General features: G+C 34.5%; 1 protein-coding gene across 2 annotated transcripts in view; it reads right to left on the reverse strand.

Moving 5' to 3' along the window:
* Positions 1–3,533: 3,533 nt before the first annotated feature.
* Positions 3,534–17,028, reverse strand: part of HELLS (helicase, lymphoid specific) — a 38,019-nt gene continuing 24,524 nt past the window's right edge. Inside the window, exons 13-22 of one of the 2 annotated variants that reach the window (XM_079137872.1) lie at positions 15,476–15,637; positions 14,155–14,294; positions 13,931–14,069; positions 12,617–12,700; positions 12,412–12,531; positions 10,385–10,501; positions 9,869–10,028; positions 8,219–8,315; positions 8,063–8,139; positions 3,534–4,092 (exon numbers count right to left, since the gene is read on the reverse strand). In XM_079137872.1, coding sequence (XP_078993998.1) covers positions 3,980–4,092; positions 8,063–8,139; positions 8,219–8,315; positions 9,869–10,028; positions 10,385–10,501; positions 12,412–12,531; positions 12,617–12,700; positions 13,931–14,069; positions 14,155–14,294; positions 15,476–15,637 — 1,209 coding nt within the window. In that variant the 3' untranslated portion in view covers positions 3,534–3,979. The remainder of the gene's footprint in view (positions 4,093–8,062; positions 8,140–8,218; positions 8,316–9,868; positions 10,029–10,384; positions 10,502–12,411; positions 12,532–12,616; positions 12,701–13,930; positions 14,070–14,154; positions 14,295–15,475; positions 15,638–17,028) is intronic. The other variant, XM_079137873.1, reaches the window with a different exon arrangement.

Here is a 17,028-nt window from a genome sequence, read left to right on the forward strand (position 1 = left end):
GTTGCTTCAAACCTGCAATCCTCTTCCTTAGCCTACTCAGCTGCACCACCATGCCTGGCCAGCTAGGTGTTTCAACACTGCCGCTGAGCTATTCCCACGAGTAATCACAAAATTGCTTCTTGGGATTTATACTTCCGATTTGTAAAATCTTGTCCATAAACATGAAAAATCAGTTAAAGACAATGAGGTGTGAGATTATGAAGAGCAGTAACTTGTGCTATCATCTAGAATTAAGTTTTTTTTTTTTTTTTCAACAATGACCCCAAAACACGTTTGACTTTCTGGCTGAAGCACTCGTTGGTATATAGAGAAATACTTCCTTCTTAGGTCAGATTCTTACTTAAATAAAGGACAGTCTAATCAGTACACTGAAGCAATGCACAAAATAATACATTGTGCATTTCACATACTCATTTCACATTTACACAAATTTATTTGACATGGAAAAAAAACAAATGAAAAACCTTAAATGAAACTCATTATCAGCTTCATTGAAAATATAAGGAAACTTGACTTTGCCTGGCAACACCAAACAGAGCAGTAACTGAAACTCAGGTATTTTACGCCAAATCTGATTATTTTCCTATTACCTGCCACAAAAGGCAAGTGACTCTTCCCCCCCAAAAAAGTTCTAGGTGAATTGCCAAAATGTTTTAGGAAGATCTTACTCATCCTGGACTACAATTGCTCTCCTTGGTTAATATGTTCAAGCTAAGCTTTTTTGGTGTCCTAAAACCAGGAAGATACTTCACAATTGCAGTGCTTATAGCGGGAATGAAAATGTGACTTGGGTAAAGGAGAATCCTTTTCCTTTCAGAGAAATAACTCAGAGGAAGGAAGAACATTTGGTGTTTGGAGAGTAACAGTAAAATGTTTTTATGGTTTGAAAGCGGCTTTTCTGCTTGAGCACTATTTCTTCAGTAGTTTGCTTATCAAATTGTTATTCTTAATAAACATATACATAGCAGTGATATTTTTAATTTGTTGAGACTTGTATCATTTACCCCTTTCCTTGAGGCAAACTTTATTATCAAATTTAATGTCTTTTTGTTAATGGTCTCACTTCAACCCCACATCCTTGAGGCAGGAGTTACTATTCTCATTTTACAGAATTGCCAGAGCCAGGACTTAACCGCTACTCTGTATTATGAAATGTTTACAAAAACTTTAATTACAAAAAGTTAGTTCTCAACAACAGAACCCTAATTCTAAAGGCGTAGCTAACTAACTCTTCAGTGATTATCAGCTACCTGCTTGAAATTCATCCACATTTCTATTGACCCTCAGCTACTACAACTCTGCTTTGCCAAAAGTACTGTTACTTAAGAATAGCATGTGTTGAAGCACTATAAAAATCTTCAGTGAGGTAATGAGAAGAGAACCATGACAGCACAGGACTACACATTAGGCGGTTTCTACCACACTTCACAGGGCTTTATCTCCTTTTGCCTAAAAAATCTTGAGGTCTCATATGACTGAAACTATCTTTACTACCCTCTCACTTAAATACTATAGTTGGATATAAAATAATTTGTAATTTCTTTTCTTCAATATAACCATACACTTTAATGTCTACTGCTAAAACAAAAACCATTTCACTTTCTACAACTTTTAGATTCTTTGCCCTTTATACTTGTCTATAGTACATCCAGGTACAGGGTTTTCCTTTACATTTTCCATTTAAGCACTTGATAAACTAATCCAACATGAGATCCTTAATCTTTAATTTTAGGAAAAGGGAGTTTTTTTGTTTGTTTGTTTGTTTTGTTTTTGATCTGGTGTATTCACTTGAATTCTTCACAACTAATTCTGCTTTGTTTTCAACATGTTCTCTTACATAAAGGTAACAAGACAGAAAAAAATGTGCAATCTTGTCATTATGGAGGCAGACCTAGATTGGCAAGAGTAGTATCCTTCATGATATAGAGGAGGAGACCAGGAAATTTTATTTTGTTGTGAAATGTGAGCTGTGACTTGCATGGCAAGAAACAAATCATGCAAGTATCTGAATGAGGAACACAAGTAAGGGTGAAGTACAATGAATTTACCAGTGATTTTTACAACTGTCGGGATTGCTGGCACACGTCCTGTTTGCTCAGACCTGAACATTCTCATCTCCCACAAAATTAACTTATCTTGTGCCAAGTAGTATGATGTTCTAGTATCACTTCTCTCTTGTACTGTAGTACTAGCACAAAGAGGAATCAAAGAAAGATGGAGAAACAAAGTAGGTGCACAGATAGAGGATAAAGCAAATTCATGGAAACTGCATATATGTCAAGAATTTTCAGTTTTGAGCCAGTGGTGCATGCCTGTCAATCCCAGCAGTTCTGGAAGCAGAGGCAAGAGGATCCCAAGTTCAAAAACAGCCTGGGCAACTTAGTAAGACTGTTTCAAAATAAAAATAAAAAAGGGCTGGGGATATAGCTCAGTGGTAAAGGGCCCTGGGGTTAAATCCCTAATACCAAAAAAATAAAAATAAAATGAGTTTACAGAGGTGGCTGTAAACACTAAAATCAATTTCAATGGCATGGTAGGGATGAAAATCCAAACAAAGTGGGGTGATGGGGGTGGTAGAGGCAAATGGAAAACAATGAATATAGATAATTTTAAAAAGTATTTTGCTGTAAAAGGACAGAAAAGGGTCTTTTCAGTTGGCTCTAGGCTAGGAGAACATATTGACAGGAAAAAGAAAAAAGGATAAAGAACAGATGGAGTGATAAAGTTCTTTTCTGATTGTTCCTATTCTCAGTGCGACAGGGGGTAAGGTGAGAGGGAGAAAATATCAGATATGGCAGAGATGAAACTATAAAACAGTCATTTAGGAGAACAGGCTGTCAAAATCTAGTACAATGAATAATCAAACCACTAACGTCATGGATTGTGAATTTCAAGCAAGACTAGTTAGTCTGCTTTTCTGACTGGCAAATACTTCGATATATTTAAAAAAAAGAAGAAAAACCTTGCTCAAATGTTCTCTTAAGACAGTCTTATTCCTGAGCCTTGATTCCAGGAACCTGATGCATTCTCATCTGATCAGCTTATAAGTATACATGGCAACAGTAATTTTCCCTGAAATTTAAACAACCGGTATAGAAACCTATGGATCAAGGAGCATTTCCTTTCTCCAAGAGTACATTCAAAATTTCTTCATGTTGTGATATTCTTTCACATAAGGCCTAAATTCTTCTCTTTTTGGCCTTTATGCTCCTCATTATGGATTTTGGGTTATATTCCAGGATCTTGCTTCCTTCTCTCTGGTTGAATCTACCATCCTTCCTGTAAGCTCTTGGCATCTCTCTTGTTCTGCATAATATACTATTTCCAATTTGTCTTATATCAAGCCTACTCAGTTTCTTCCAGAACCTTTTCTGTGTTAACTCAATTTTGAATCAAAACCTTTATACCATATATTCTTATAGTACCAGTGAATAAAACTAAATAAACACAATAATGTTGAATCCCAATACAAGTTGCCTTTTGCTATTATTTCACCTAAACTATTACTTTCCTGACAAAATAATTTAATGAGATCATCTTATAATGAACATTTATTTGACAAACTATCTTATAGATTCTAAAATCAAACAATTTGTTACTTCAACAATAGAAAGCATAATCCCATTTCCCCCCATCAAAGCCTACTCCATAACTGAAGTACCCAAAACCTAGGAACCATTGCTAAAAGAAGGGTTGGGGGGGAGATGTTTACTAAACTTCCACAGGAAGACTGTATAAATCTGGCAATGGTTAAGTACACATCAGATCATACTCAAGAGTACTACCCAGTCTCAAATATTAACTGAAAATATAAACTTAATATGTATTTCCTTCTTAGAAAGGCTCAGAAAATTATAATCTATTAAGTATGCAATGGTGCTAGTTACATTATGTAAAATGATATAATGAAAAAAATTGTAGACGATTTGAATTTCCAAACCAATAAGTAAATTAACTAGATGTAAACAAAACTTTTAAGTCATTCTTTAGCTTCAATTTGAAACAAACATTCAGGACTGGAATCTTCAGAATTTTCTAGTATCTTGAATATCCCTGTCTTCTCTTTAATTGGTCCTGAGGCCTTCATTTGATCTAAAAGAAATATTAGAACAAGTACTTTTTTTTAAAAAAGTGTAAGAACCTGGAAAAAATCATAAATTTCCAATACAATTTTATGAGAAGTGTACCATATGTCCAAAATATAAAAACTCACATGTATGTGAGATACTCTCTCGGCCAGTAAGTGTTAAAAAAAAAAAAAGGAAAAAGGTACACTTTACGACAACTAAAATTAGCCTGTAGGGAACACACAATATGAAGCAGCAACTTACTAGTCAAAATCTCTTCTGTTAAATTTAAGATATACACATAGGGCAATAAACAGAACACCAATTTTAATTATGCTTTCAGAGATGTTTTAAAAAGAAGCCCAATCAATCATGGTTAAGAGTTGAGAAGCAAGATATCATGAAAAACTTACCTTTATAAACATTCCAAATCACTATAAATACGTAGTATCTATTTGTTGTTTTATGTCTTTAATATTAACACAACATGCTATGGGGCGCAACTTAAGAACAGACCGATCACCACTGAGAAGTCCAAATTTGAGTCTTTATTAAACCGGCTGACTGACTGTCTCACACAATGCCCCAAAAAATGGCTATTGGGAGACCAGCCCCGACCACAGGGTTGTAGGGGTTCTTATACCAAAAATCACATCAATCATAAGTGTCTGTTGCTATGATTTGAAATTACAAACTAACATGATGAGATCATCAAAAGAAGAGGAAATGGGTCACCTAGGTACAAACTAAAGAATGGTTACTAACATCCACACAATTACCATTTACATGGTACATTGGTTAAGAGCAATAGAGATCAAAAGAGAGCAATTTTTCATTGCGTAAGAACTGTCATTTTGTATTGCTAAACATGTCACGCTAAGTAACTGATAATGGGTACAGAGGCAGGTGTTCCCATGGGAGAAGATTATTTCCTACATAATATGGAGTCTCAGAGCAAAATGGAATCTGTTCAGTCATTTCCCTTATAGTCTGGCCTATAACATTCTCATGGAGCCATATCTGACAGCCCACCACAAACAAAAATCTTTTTTTTCATATAATGAGTGAGCTTTGTATCTTAAGAATTTTTTTCAATCCTAAACTCATAAATTTCCCTAACTTTTTAAGTTGAAATTTTGCTTTTAATATTAAGGTTCTGTGGGCTAGGGATGTAGTTTGGCGGCAGAGCACTTGCTCAGCATGTACAATTTTTTTAAAAAACTGAGGTTTTGAATAGATTGCTAACTTATCAAAAACTTCCAGAATGGCAGGTATGGTGGCACATGCCTAAAACTGTAATCCTAGTGACATGGGAGGCTGAAGCAGAAGTATCAGAAGTTCAAGGTCAGCTGAGCAAGACCTGTCTCAAAATAGTAAGGACTGGGGATACAGCTAAGTGGTAGAGTGCCTCTGGGTTCAATTCCCAGCAACACACACACACACACACACACACACACACACACACACAAAGGTACACTGTGAGGTAAGGAGACTACAAGTTTACTTTTCCTTTATTAATAATTATCCTGGTAGGCTGGAGATAAAGCTTAGTTGGTAGAGTGCTTACTTGTCAAGCACAAGGCACTGGGTTCAATCCACAGCACCGACCCAAAAAAAAAAATCCTGCATAATGGATTGACCAATAGGAACTTTCCCTTTCTGGTTTGAAATGCCTTCTCTGTCACTCTTTTTCCAAAGTTTGATTATTTTTATAGGCTCACTATATTGCACCACTAGTTAATATATCTCACCATATGCTAATTCATGGGTCTCCACTGACTATAACATTTTAATAACACTTAATGCCTTGTGTAGATTATGTTGTGCTTCCAAATTATCTTGGTATTTGACCCTTTATTCATTCATGTAAATTTTAATTGAAATGCATAATTCTTAAAAAGCAATAAAGATTTGATATGAATACTAATACTATACACTTATATAGTCTTTATGTTAATAGCCTTCAACAAATCATAATTTTGTCCATGAAGGTCTTAAAGGGATTTTTTTAAATTTAATTGTAGACTTTTTACCAATTTCATAGCTGCTATAAACAGTTTATTTACTAGGTAATTATTGCTGACACACCATTGATTATTAAGAAATCTTATTCTACTTAAAAGCTTCTGGATTCCCTTGAACTTTTTATGGAGGCAGTCAGACCATCTATAAATACAAGTAATCTGGATTCCAATTTATTATTCCTCTAGCCTGTCATTATTTTGTGGTTAGTTATTAAGACCTCTTTCTACACTGTACAAGTGACAGCTTTTACGCTTATTTACTCCTGATTTTTGGATAATCTAGATCAATGTTCTTTACCAGTTTAAGAACTTACTTATGAACATCATGACTGAAAGGAAAAAAACTTGGTAAAAACTGGACTTCAACAAAAATATAAAATTTTACTTTCAAAAGACACTAATAGGGGCTGGGAATATAGCTCAGTTGGTAGCACCCTGGGTTCAATCCCCAGCACCACAAAAACAAAAACAAAACAAAACAAAATAAGATGCTAATAAGCCACAAACTGGGAGAATATTCACAAAATAGATCTACTAAAGAATTTACATCCCTAATATATTTTTTAATTCCTTAAATTCAATGAGTCACAGAAAGCCCTAGTGGTATGCTAATAAATGTTCACAACTTCCCAAGACCCCAGTTTGTAGTTTTTGCATATTTGTCTGGCATACGCTGCCAGCACAATATCACTGAGTGCAGCTGGAAAAGATGAGCAGTAGGATACCATGTTATTCCTACCATACAAAAAACAAGCACTGAGGCCAGGCACAGTGGTGTACGCCTGTAATCCCAGTGGCTTGGGAGGCTGAGACAGGAGGATTGAGTTCAAAGCCAGCCTCAAGCAATGGTGAGGTGCTAAGCAACTCAGTGAGATCCTGTCTCTAAATAAAAGACAACATAGGGCTGGGGATGTGGCTCAGTGGTAAAGTGCCCCTGAGTTCAATTCCCAGTATCAAAAACAACAACAACAACAAAAAAAAACAAGTACCAAGAACATAAATAATAGTAATGTTATAAAATAATTAGGAAGTGATGGATTTTAAATATTACCTTTGTTTTCAAAATAATTTATGGTCACCATTGTAGGTAGTAACTTATTCTAAAAACTGATAAATAAAAGAAGGAATTTATCCTGCCTTTCCTACATCTCAGGGTAAACAGAGTTAATGGAAAGTTCACATAGATAAATCCCAGCTAAAGGAATGAAAAAACAAGAAAATCATCATTTTGCAAAACCCCAAGGAAATAATGGTTCTAAGCAACCAACATGTTAAAACCATGCAGTTCAATAAAGGTTGAAAAGAAACTCTGAAGTATTAAGATCTGTCTGAATGATCAATCTTAGTGCTCTACAAACAAGAAACCCAGACAGGCCCCTAATATAAAATAATAACAAAGCACTGTTATTCTCAGCAAAGACATGGAACTTCAATCTTATTAAGTATTAAGAACTATTTACCAGTTTACAGAAAATATGTAGATTGAGTAACAAGTTAAAGGACAACAGAAAGGGAAGGAAAATCAGTCATTTTGAGAATGCAGGCCATTCCATAGGGCAAATAACTCAAGTTCTCCCAACAAATCAGTGGCACAGAAAAACAAAAAAAGGGGTGTATTATAAAAGAGGAGACATGACTATAAATGCAATTTAAACCCTGATTCAAAATGTTTAAAAAAAAATTTAGACAAATGAGGAAGTGTGAATGGACTGGGTGGGTAATAGATGAAATTGTATTAAATAATGGCTGTATTTAAAAACACGTTCTCAGTGGAAGATTCACAATGAAGTACTTATGGACCAAATGTCATCATGTTTGAGATTTGATTTTACGTCTCCAACGAAAGAGAAATGTCAGCAAAACAAGACTGGCTAAATGTTGCTGAACGCATTAATTGTTCATGGGACTCATGACACTATTTATGTCTATTTTTTAAAGTTTCCATAAGGACTAAAAGTATGAGATACTTACCAATAAGATCACTTCGATCTAACAACAACTCAAGATCTTTATCACTAATGATCTTTTCTCTTGATCCTTTGACTTCCCTATAAAAATAAAATATTCCAGTGTATTTAAATAAATCAAAACTGTAAGTTATGTTTTTCTAAAATTAAGAAAGCTTACCTTTCATAATCTCTAGATTTTAATAACTCCTTTAATTCCTTAGGATCTAAGAAATTCTTAGATTGATTTAATCCAGATTGACCCCCTTTGAAGTGATCTAGAAAAATAAGTTAACAAATTCAACACATTAAAATTCCTTTAAAATCACATACATTACAGAATATTCAGAATGGCTATCATTTTATGTATTTATTTATTTTTGGTATTAGGTACTGAACCCAGAGACACTTAACCACTAAGCTACATGCCCAAACCTTTTTAATTTTTTATTCTGAGACAGGGTTTTGTTAAGTTGCTTAGGGCCTCACCAAATTGCTGGAGCTGGCTTTGAGCTTGCAATTTTTCTGCCTCAGTCTCCTGAGCTGCTGAGATCACATTTTTAAAAGGACAAAAACCTCTAATGTTGATAGAAAAGAAAACAACTGAAATCCTCAGACATTACTGGTGGAAGTATAACATGGTACATTCACTTAGAAGTTTGGCAATTCTCAATAGACAAACATACACCCTCCTCAAAAGCAAGAACTAATAAATGTATTATGTCCATAGAGACTCATAGAAGAGCAGCTTATTCATTGCAAGCACTACCTGCAAATAGATGGAATATCCAGGAACAAAAGAATGGATAATCCCAGCAGTTCAAGAGGGAGTCTCAGCAGCTAGGGAGGCTAAGGCAGGAGGATGGCAAGTTCAAGGCCAGCCTCAACAATTTGGTGAGGCCCTAAGTAACTTAGAGAAACCCTGTCTCAAAATAAAAAAGGGAGATGTAGCTAAGTGATTTGAGTGCCCCAAGGATGAATGGATTAATAAACTATTCAGCAAATAAAATCTTCCTAATACAAACAACACAGATGAATCTTAAAATGTTAATCAAAATTCACAAGAGAAAAACAACATACATAAAAATAAACAATTAAAAACTAATCTATTTATAAATCAGAATAGTAGTTGCCCACTAGAGTAAGAATCAGATGTGCAAGAATGACAGAAGAGGGTGCATGAGAAAGCTTTATTGGATGATAGAAATATTCTCAAAGTGGATGATAGTTACATAAGTGTATACATTTGTCACAATTAAGTTATATACTTTATATCTGTGTATATTATACCTCCATAAAAAAGTGTCAACAAAATTTGTGTGAAATTAATCTCTTAAAATTCTGAAAACAAATTTTAGAATCATTAGCACTACAGATAAAATTCACCTAAATTTAAACTGTATTCAATACTTAAATATTTTTTATAGTACTACTTCAATATATAATTACTATTCTAATATTTAACATACTAAACTTGTAAGCTTTCATAAAAATTCTGACAAGCAATTATCTTAATCAGAAACATGCAATAATAACATGCCAAATTCCTCATGACAGAGTAAGATATTGCACCTTAAAATTATTTTGGACCCTTCTCTGCCCCTCCGTACCACATCTAGACAATTGCTAAGGTTCTTCATGTCTATCACTACCAACTTAGTATAGGGTGTTAGCAGTTCTCTATTTCCCACTATTTATTTAAACCCTGTGTTATCAAGTTGCACCAACTTCTTTTATAAAGAAAATAACAATGACAATAACAGAATTTCACAACAGATCCCTGCCCCCACCACACACAACTGAAGCAAAAAAGTACCACAGTGTCATTTACTTTTGTGAATGATCAACTTTTCCAGTTTTCTTTTAGCAGCTGCTCTTTCCACAATTTTCTGATCAATAGTATTTGCTGTAACAAGGCGATATACAACAACTGGCTTTGTCTGACCAATTCTATGACATCGATCCTGGGCCTGAAGATCAGACTGGGGGTTCTTCAAATTAAAAGGAAAAATAGAACAACACTTAATAGTATTCGGATAAAATTAATTTAAACTCGTAAGTAATGCATAAACTCAACATTCATGATCCAATGAGAAACTTTTTAACTTTTAATGTTGCCTTAGCTCAATTTGACTTGCAGAGTAGACTGGCTTCTAAATGACAAACCATGAAAATGTTTAAATACTCAAAAGAAAGCATTACAAGTTAATATATGTAGAAAAAATGAGCAATAATTCTTACCTTAAAAGACAGTTTGAAAGTAGATAAATGAAATTATTATAATATGTACAAAGGATTAAAAGTTCAGAATAAAAATAGTCAGCATATTGCTATGCCTTCAACTTACCCAGTCACTATCATAAATGATAACCGTATCTGCTGCAGTCAAATTAATGCCCAGACCACCAGCTCGTGTACTCACTAAGAAAATAAACACATCTCGATCTGTGTTGAAATTGTGCATCTAAAAGAAAAAAGGATGCAAAGACAACAAATTTACAAAGAAATAACTTCAACCACTAAGACTGGGAATGGGGGAAGCTGAAAATGTAGCTACGTGGTAGAGTGTGGTAGGTAGCCTAGTATGTGTGACAGCCTGAGTTCAATCGCTGGTGAGGGAAGGAAAGAGAAAAGCAAAAAAAGGATCCTTAGGAGGTTAAAGCAAAGAGAATCACAAGTTTGAAACCAGCCTCAGTACTTAGGGAGACCCTGCCTCAAAATGAAAACCAATTTTAAAAAAGGGGACTGGGGTTGTAAGCTCAGTGGTAGAGTGCTTGCCTATCATGTGGGAGGCACTGGGTTCAATCCTTAGCACCACATAAAAATAAAGATATTGTGTCCATCTACAACTAAAAATAAAAATAAAGGGGGCAGGGGCTGGGTTGTGGCTCAGTGGCTAAACACTCTTGGGTTCAATACCTGGTACCAAAAAAGAACAAAAAAAGACCAGGGATGGAGAGATTTGTTTCTGATAGGACAAAAGGTTTTTCTGATACCAAATCAATCTTTCAGATTTACAAAACAATTATGTTAACTAATAAAATCTCTCCTAGGTACAAACTAAAGAATGGTTACTAACATCCACACAATTACCATTTACATGGTACATTGGTTAAGAGAAATAGAGATTAAAAGAGAGCAATTTTTCATTGCGTAAGAATTGTCATTTTGTATTGCTAAACATGTCACGCTAAGTAACTGATAATGGGTACAGAGGCAGGTGTTCCCATGGGAGAAGCCTATTTCCTACATAACATGGAGTCTCAGAGCAAAATAGAATCTGTTTAGTCATTTCCCTTATAGTCTGGCCTATAACATTCTCATGGAGCCATATCTGTCAGCCCACCACAAACAAAAATCATTTTTCTTATAATAAGTTAGCTTTGTATCTTAAGAATTTTTTTTTTCAATCCTAAACTCATAAATTTCCCTAACTTTTTAAGTTGAAATTTTGCCTATGAAACCGAGTGGGTGAGAAGGGCAGATTAACTAGGAGGAAGCATAGAAAACTTTCTAGGTTAATGATAATGTTCTATGTATTAATAGGGTATTTGGGACATGTTTCTATGTATAAATGTATATATATATATATGTGTGTGTGTGTGTGTGTGTGTGTGTGTGTGTTTAAGTATTCAACAAATGTATCTTATTTATTTCAGAACATGTAATTTTTACCCCCAAATAATATATATGAAGTCACTGAAGAAAAGAGTAATGCATATGTAAATTTATCCTGAAATGCATCAAAACAGAATGGACCCAGTCATGGTAGCTCCTGCTACTCCTAGCTACTCAGGCCAAGGGAGAAGGAAGACAAGTTGCAGGCCAGTCTCAGCAATTTAACAAGATCTGGTCTCAAAGTAAAAAAAAAAGGGCAGGGGCTTGGGCATGGTGGCACATGCCTGTAATCGCAACAATCTCAGTGGCTTAGGAGGCTGAGGCAAGAGTATCAAGAGTTCAAAGCCAGTCTCAGCAACTTTAAACTTTTTTTAATGAGGCACTAAGCAACTCAGTGAGACCCTGTCTCTAAAAAAAGTACAAAAAAGGTCTGGGGATATGCCTCAGTGGTTGAGTATCCCTGGGTTTGATCCCTAGGAAAAAAAAAAAAAAAGGTTGGAGGGATGAGCAACACAAAGTTTAGTGATGGCACAGTGGCACACACCTGTAATCCCAGCAACTCGGGAGGCTGAGACATGAAAATAGCAAGTTCAACTCAGTAAAACCCTAAGCAAATTAATGAGCCCCTGTCTCAAAATAAAAATGGAAAATAAAAAGGATTGGGGATATGGCTATGTGGTTAAGTGTCCCTAGGTTCAATCCATGGTACTACAAAAATCATAATAATTTCATTACGTATAACATAAATAGTCTTACATTTTCCTCTCTCTCAGAATAAGACATGGACCCATCAAGCCTGCTGAAGTTGAAATTTCTAAGCTGGCAGTAATCCATCAAAATGTCCAACATTCTTGTCATTTGTGAAAAAAGCAGCACCTGAAATTAAAATACATCTTAATAATCATAGTATCTATACTGCTTCATAAAAAATAAACAATCAAAATTCCAAACAAATTACTACCTTGTGACCTCTTTTTTTTAGTTCTGGCAGCATTCGATCCAAAATTAAGAATTTCCCAGAATTTGTTACCAATTCTTCATCAATCTTAAAATGGACAAAAAAGAAAACTGTCACTATAAGTACCAATCATTTGCTTTATAAAAATTAACAATATTTTAATAGCTCCATTTCAATGATAAATAAAATAAGTTCATAAAACTTTTAAAAACTGACCTTGTTATTAAATATTTTTAAATTAGTAGTTACTTCAAGATACTCTAAAATGATTACATATAAAAATTAAGTTCGAGTATAATCATGAACCTATCTGTGAACCATAGTCTATTCTTCCCACTCCTCTCTCAAAGAATTTGTCACTCACTGTGTATACGTTGAGGTTTATAACTGAATAAAATATGGACAAACACTGCTATTAGAACTCTTAGTAAAAATTAAAGAAAATATGAGTACAAAAGCAATCTATGAGGTTTAAAAAAGTTCATCTTTTGGTAAAATTTCCTCATCAGCAAGAGATTTTCATTTGAGTAGGAAAGCTTTATCTTCCTTACTCAAGAATGTAAAGCAGTGGTTCTCAAATAAAAGCGATTTTGCCTTCCACCCCTAGGGGGCATTTGGCACTTGCTGGAGACATTTTAGGTTTTCAGAAATGGGGAAAGCAGACCTACTGGCAACCAAAGGCCAAGGATGCTAATTAATGTTCTCCAGTGCACAGGACATTACCTCCTAAATAAAAATTATCTGATTCAAAATGTCAATACTACCAGGGTTGAGAAATTCTGCTATAAATTAGTATAAAATCCTTCTTCACTAAAAACAATTTCTTTAACACTATGCTATTCTTTCTATCATCTGCCTAAGAAGGCAATTTCATTATTTAATATGAAAGTCCCCAACTGTTATCACAACCATCTCTAAGAGAGCAAAAGTAGAACTCAACTGCTTTACAAAATTTAGACTAATTCTTAGCTAGTCACATAAAGAAAGGAAGACTATTAGTTGGTCTGCCCACAAAAAATGACTATCATTCCAACCCTCGTATAGTTCTCTAAATATGGGGGGGAGGGGCTGGGGAGATAGCTCAGTCGGTAGAGTGCTTGCTTTGTAAGCACAAGGCCCTGGGTTCGATCCCAGCACCCCCCCCCCCCAAAAAATATGGGGGGGAAAAGACTGCCTCAGCTTACTAGAAGTATTGAAATCCTGATATGACAAACAGCACAGCATTTATTTTAAATAATAAACCAAGCAAAATAACAGTTTACCCTAATATTAAGAAGTTACAGAAATCAAAATAACAAATTATTAAACAGTACTCACCTTAAACTCTTGTGTAACAGGGTCTATAGGATATTCAATCAGATATGGATGATTACAGCATTTACGAAGTAGCATCATTATATTCTGCAGCTTCAGATTAACTTCAGATTCTATAGGGCTATTCATTTCCACCACAGTTCTATCAAAAACATTAATATGTAAATATAAGAAATGCAAAAAACATTACAATTTCAAGAATACTTAAAGTTATTTTAAACTCACACCTTTCTCTGTCCACCTCTGGCTGTATTTGACTGATCAATTTTTCCAATTCATTAGGAAAATTATCTATTTTGCTGTAATTTATTGATTTTCTAGTTCGCCGTTTTGGTCGTCCAGTAGGACTTAGCTCAACTGTTTCTTTCTAAAAAAGAACAAATTTAAATACCTGTTTAAAAAGCTACACAATGAAGTTCTAACTATAAACAAAGTATGATATAATATTTTTATGAACAAATGAACTTTTAAATAAAAACTAATTTTGTCTTTCATCAATTTTGGGGGGATGGGGCAGGAATACTAGAGATTGAAACTAGGGGCACTTAACCACTGAGTCATCCACAGCCCCTACCCTCCCTTTTTTTGAGACAGATCCATCTAAGTTGCTGAGTCTTGCTTCAAATTTGCAATCCTGCCTCACCCTCCTGGGTTGCTGGGATTTTGGGCATGTGCTACCACGCTGGTTCTTTCATCAACTTTTACCCAAAGGCACAATTATCATAGAGCCATGATCTATACTCAAATGCAAATGCATAAAATTTGTTTTATCACTGATAACAATATCTGAAAATTTGAGAGTATCTTTATTACTCAATAGAGAAAAATTAAGGATATGTAAGACTTTTGAATTAATATGAATTTCCTAATTTTATTACATGATAATCACATCTTACCACCATTTCTTATAATTTGGTAGGTGACCACAATGTATATTCTTTCAAATAGTCTATTAATCCTCCTGGCTATCAATTCCATCTTCCTGTAAAGGAACTGCAGATGTGGAGGGAAATAATCTAGATGGCAAGCTTTTAAATTTAAGTGATTGTGGGATGTTTTTGTTTTTGCTATTATTTTGGTACTGGGAATTGAACCTAGATGCACTTTATCACTGAGTTACATTCCTAGCCCTTCTTTTTTTGAAACAGGATCTCACTAAATATCTGAAGCTCACCTCAAACTTAGGACCCTCCTGCCTCAGCCTCCCAAGTGCTGGGATCAGAGGCATATAGCACCACACCCAGCTGTGTACTTTCATTTCTAAATCCATTCCCAGACAGCATGATTAAGTTACTCTGACATAAGAATTTAAAATTCTGTTAACAAGCATTGCAGATCATCATTCAGCAGGGAAAGCAGAGACCAATTAAATTTCAAGATTACTGACTAGGAAAAAATTCTTCACCTTTGGTCTTATGCCTTATTATTTCAGTTACAAATTCATACAACAAATCCTGAGAACAGGTAAACAGCTATAAGTATGACATTAATTGTGAAATTTTATGTTATCATATCACATTTACAGTACATTTCAAGCACACACTATACCTCACTGGTTCCAAACATATTTGCAATTGTACGATTCACAATTGCTGTGTAAAAGACTTCTTGTTTCTTTGAAAGTGGTGCATACACAATTACTTCTCGTTTAGGAGGAACTTCAAGAGCAACATCAGATTTTAGTCTTCTCAGTAAGAAAGGTGTGAGAATCTAAAATTTCAACAGAATAAATATAAATATAATATACACCTATTTTTTCAAAGAATACCACCCCTACACACTCATTCTTCTTTCTCCTATATGCCAATATAAACACAATCAATTCTTGAAAGGTAAAATTAAAATCATACCCTTGAAATTTCCCATCAGACTAGCACATGATAAACTCATAAAATCTCTAAGACTGTATCTTAAATAATTTATAGAGCAGAAATTTTTTAAACAGTGGTATTTAGCAACCTGAGAGGAAAGAGAGGAGGATTCCAAGTTCAAGGCCAGCATTGGCAACTTAGCAAGATCCTATCTCAAAAAGTAAAAATAAAAAAGGGGTGGGATACAACTTTGTCTGTAGAGTGGTCCTGGGTTCAATCTACAGGATCAAGGGTCAGGTCAGGATAGGGGGTGATATTTTACTTGAAGTTCTCAATACAGTCAACAAATTTCAGAGTGAGGTTTTAGACTAGTAGAAAGCCAACCCAACTAAGGACATAAACATGAAAATTTGTGTGTGTGTGTGTGTGTGTGTGTGTGTATATGTGTATATATATATTTTCTTTCTTTTTTGCTATGTTGTTCATGCTGACCTCAAACTCCTAACCTTCCTGCCTCAGCCTCCCAAGCAACTGGGAATTTAAGTGAGCACCAAAGCACATGCCAACTTTCTCCTTAGGCTCTAAAACTTCAGGCTTAAAATTACTTTCCTTAATTAGAAATGAGTATCACATTAATAAATAGAACATGGAAATAATAATTATGCCATTATTAAATTTAAACATCTAAAAAACAAATATTTGATTTAAATCATTTTATATGCTTAATAATCTTATCTTTAAATATAAGTTGACAATCAGTTTACATACAGCAAGGCTCATTTGCATGGCTCTGTACTACTTAAATTGCACCCAGGTAAAGGGCTAAGCATGGAACAACTGTACCAGAGAAATACTACCAACGATTTACGAAAAAAACAAAAGTTATCTGAAGGTCACCAACCCAGAAACAAATATACCTACTGGGAATCAGGGGGAAAATGTAAATGTTCCATAAACATGCTGAAAGATGTTCCTATCTTCAAAGAGAACATCAAATAATGAGATAAATTTTTCTATTACATATACTTATATTAATGTTATCTAGAAAATGGCATATATGGGGAAGAGGCACTCATTCACTGCATACATACAGGCATTCACAATATTTATGTTATTTTTTTGCTAGTATACAAGCTTTTAAAATAGAAGTAAGACTATGCTAGTTATACTTGGGCAAGAGGAAAAGTGGTGCAGGGAAAACGAGGAAATTTTTACTTTTCAATTTCTAGATTTCCGTACTGTTCAAAAACTTTTTACCATATGTACTATTTTTAAATAAGTAAATTTTTA

This window comes from Sciurus vulgaris (genome assembly GCF_902686455.1).
Source record: "Sciurus vulgaris genome assembly, chromosome: 4".
Classification (NCBI taxonomy): domain Eukaryota; kingdom Metazoa; phylum Chordata; class Mammalia; order Rodentia; family Sciuridae; genus Sciurus; species Sciurus vulgaris.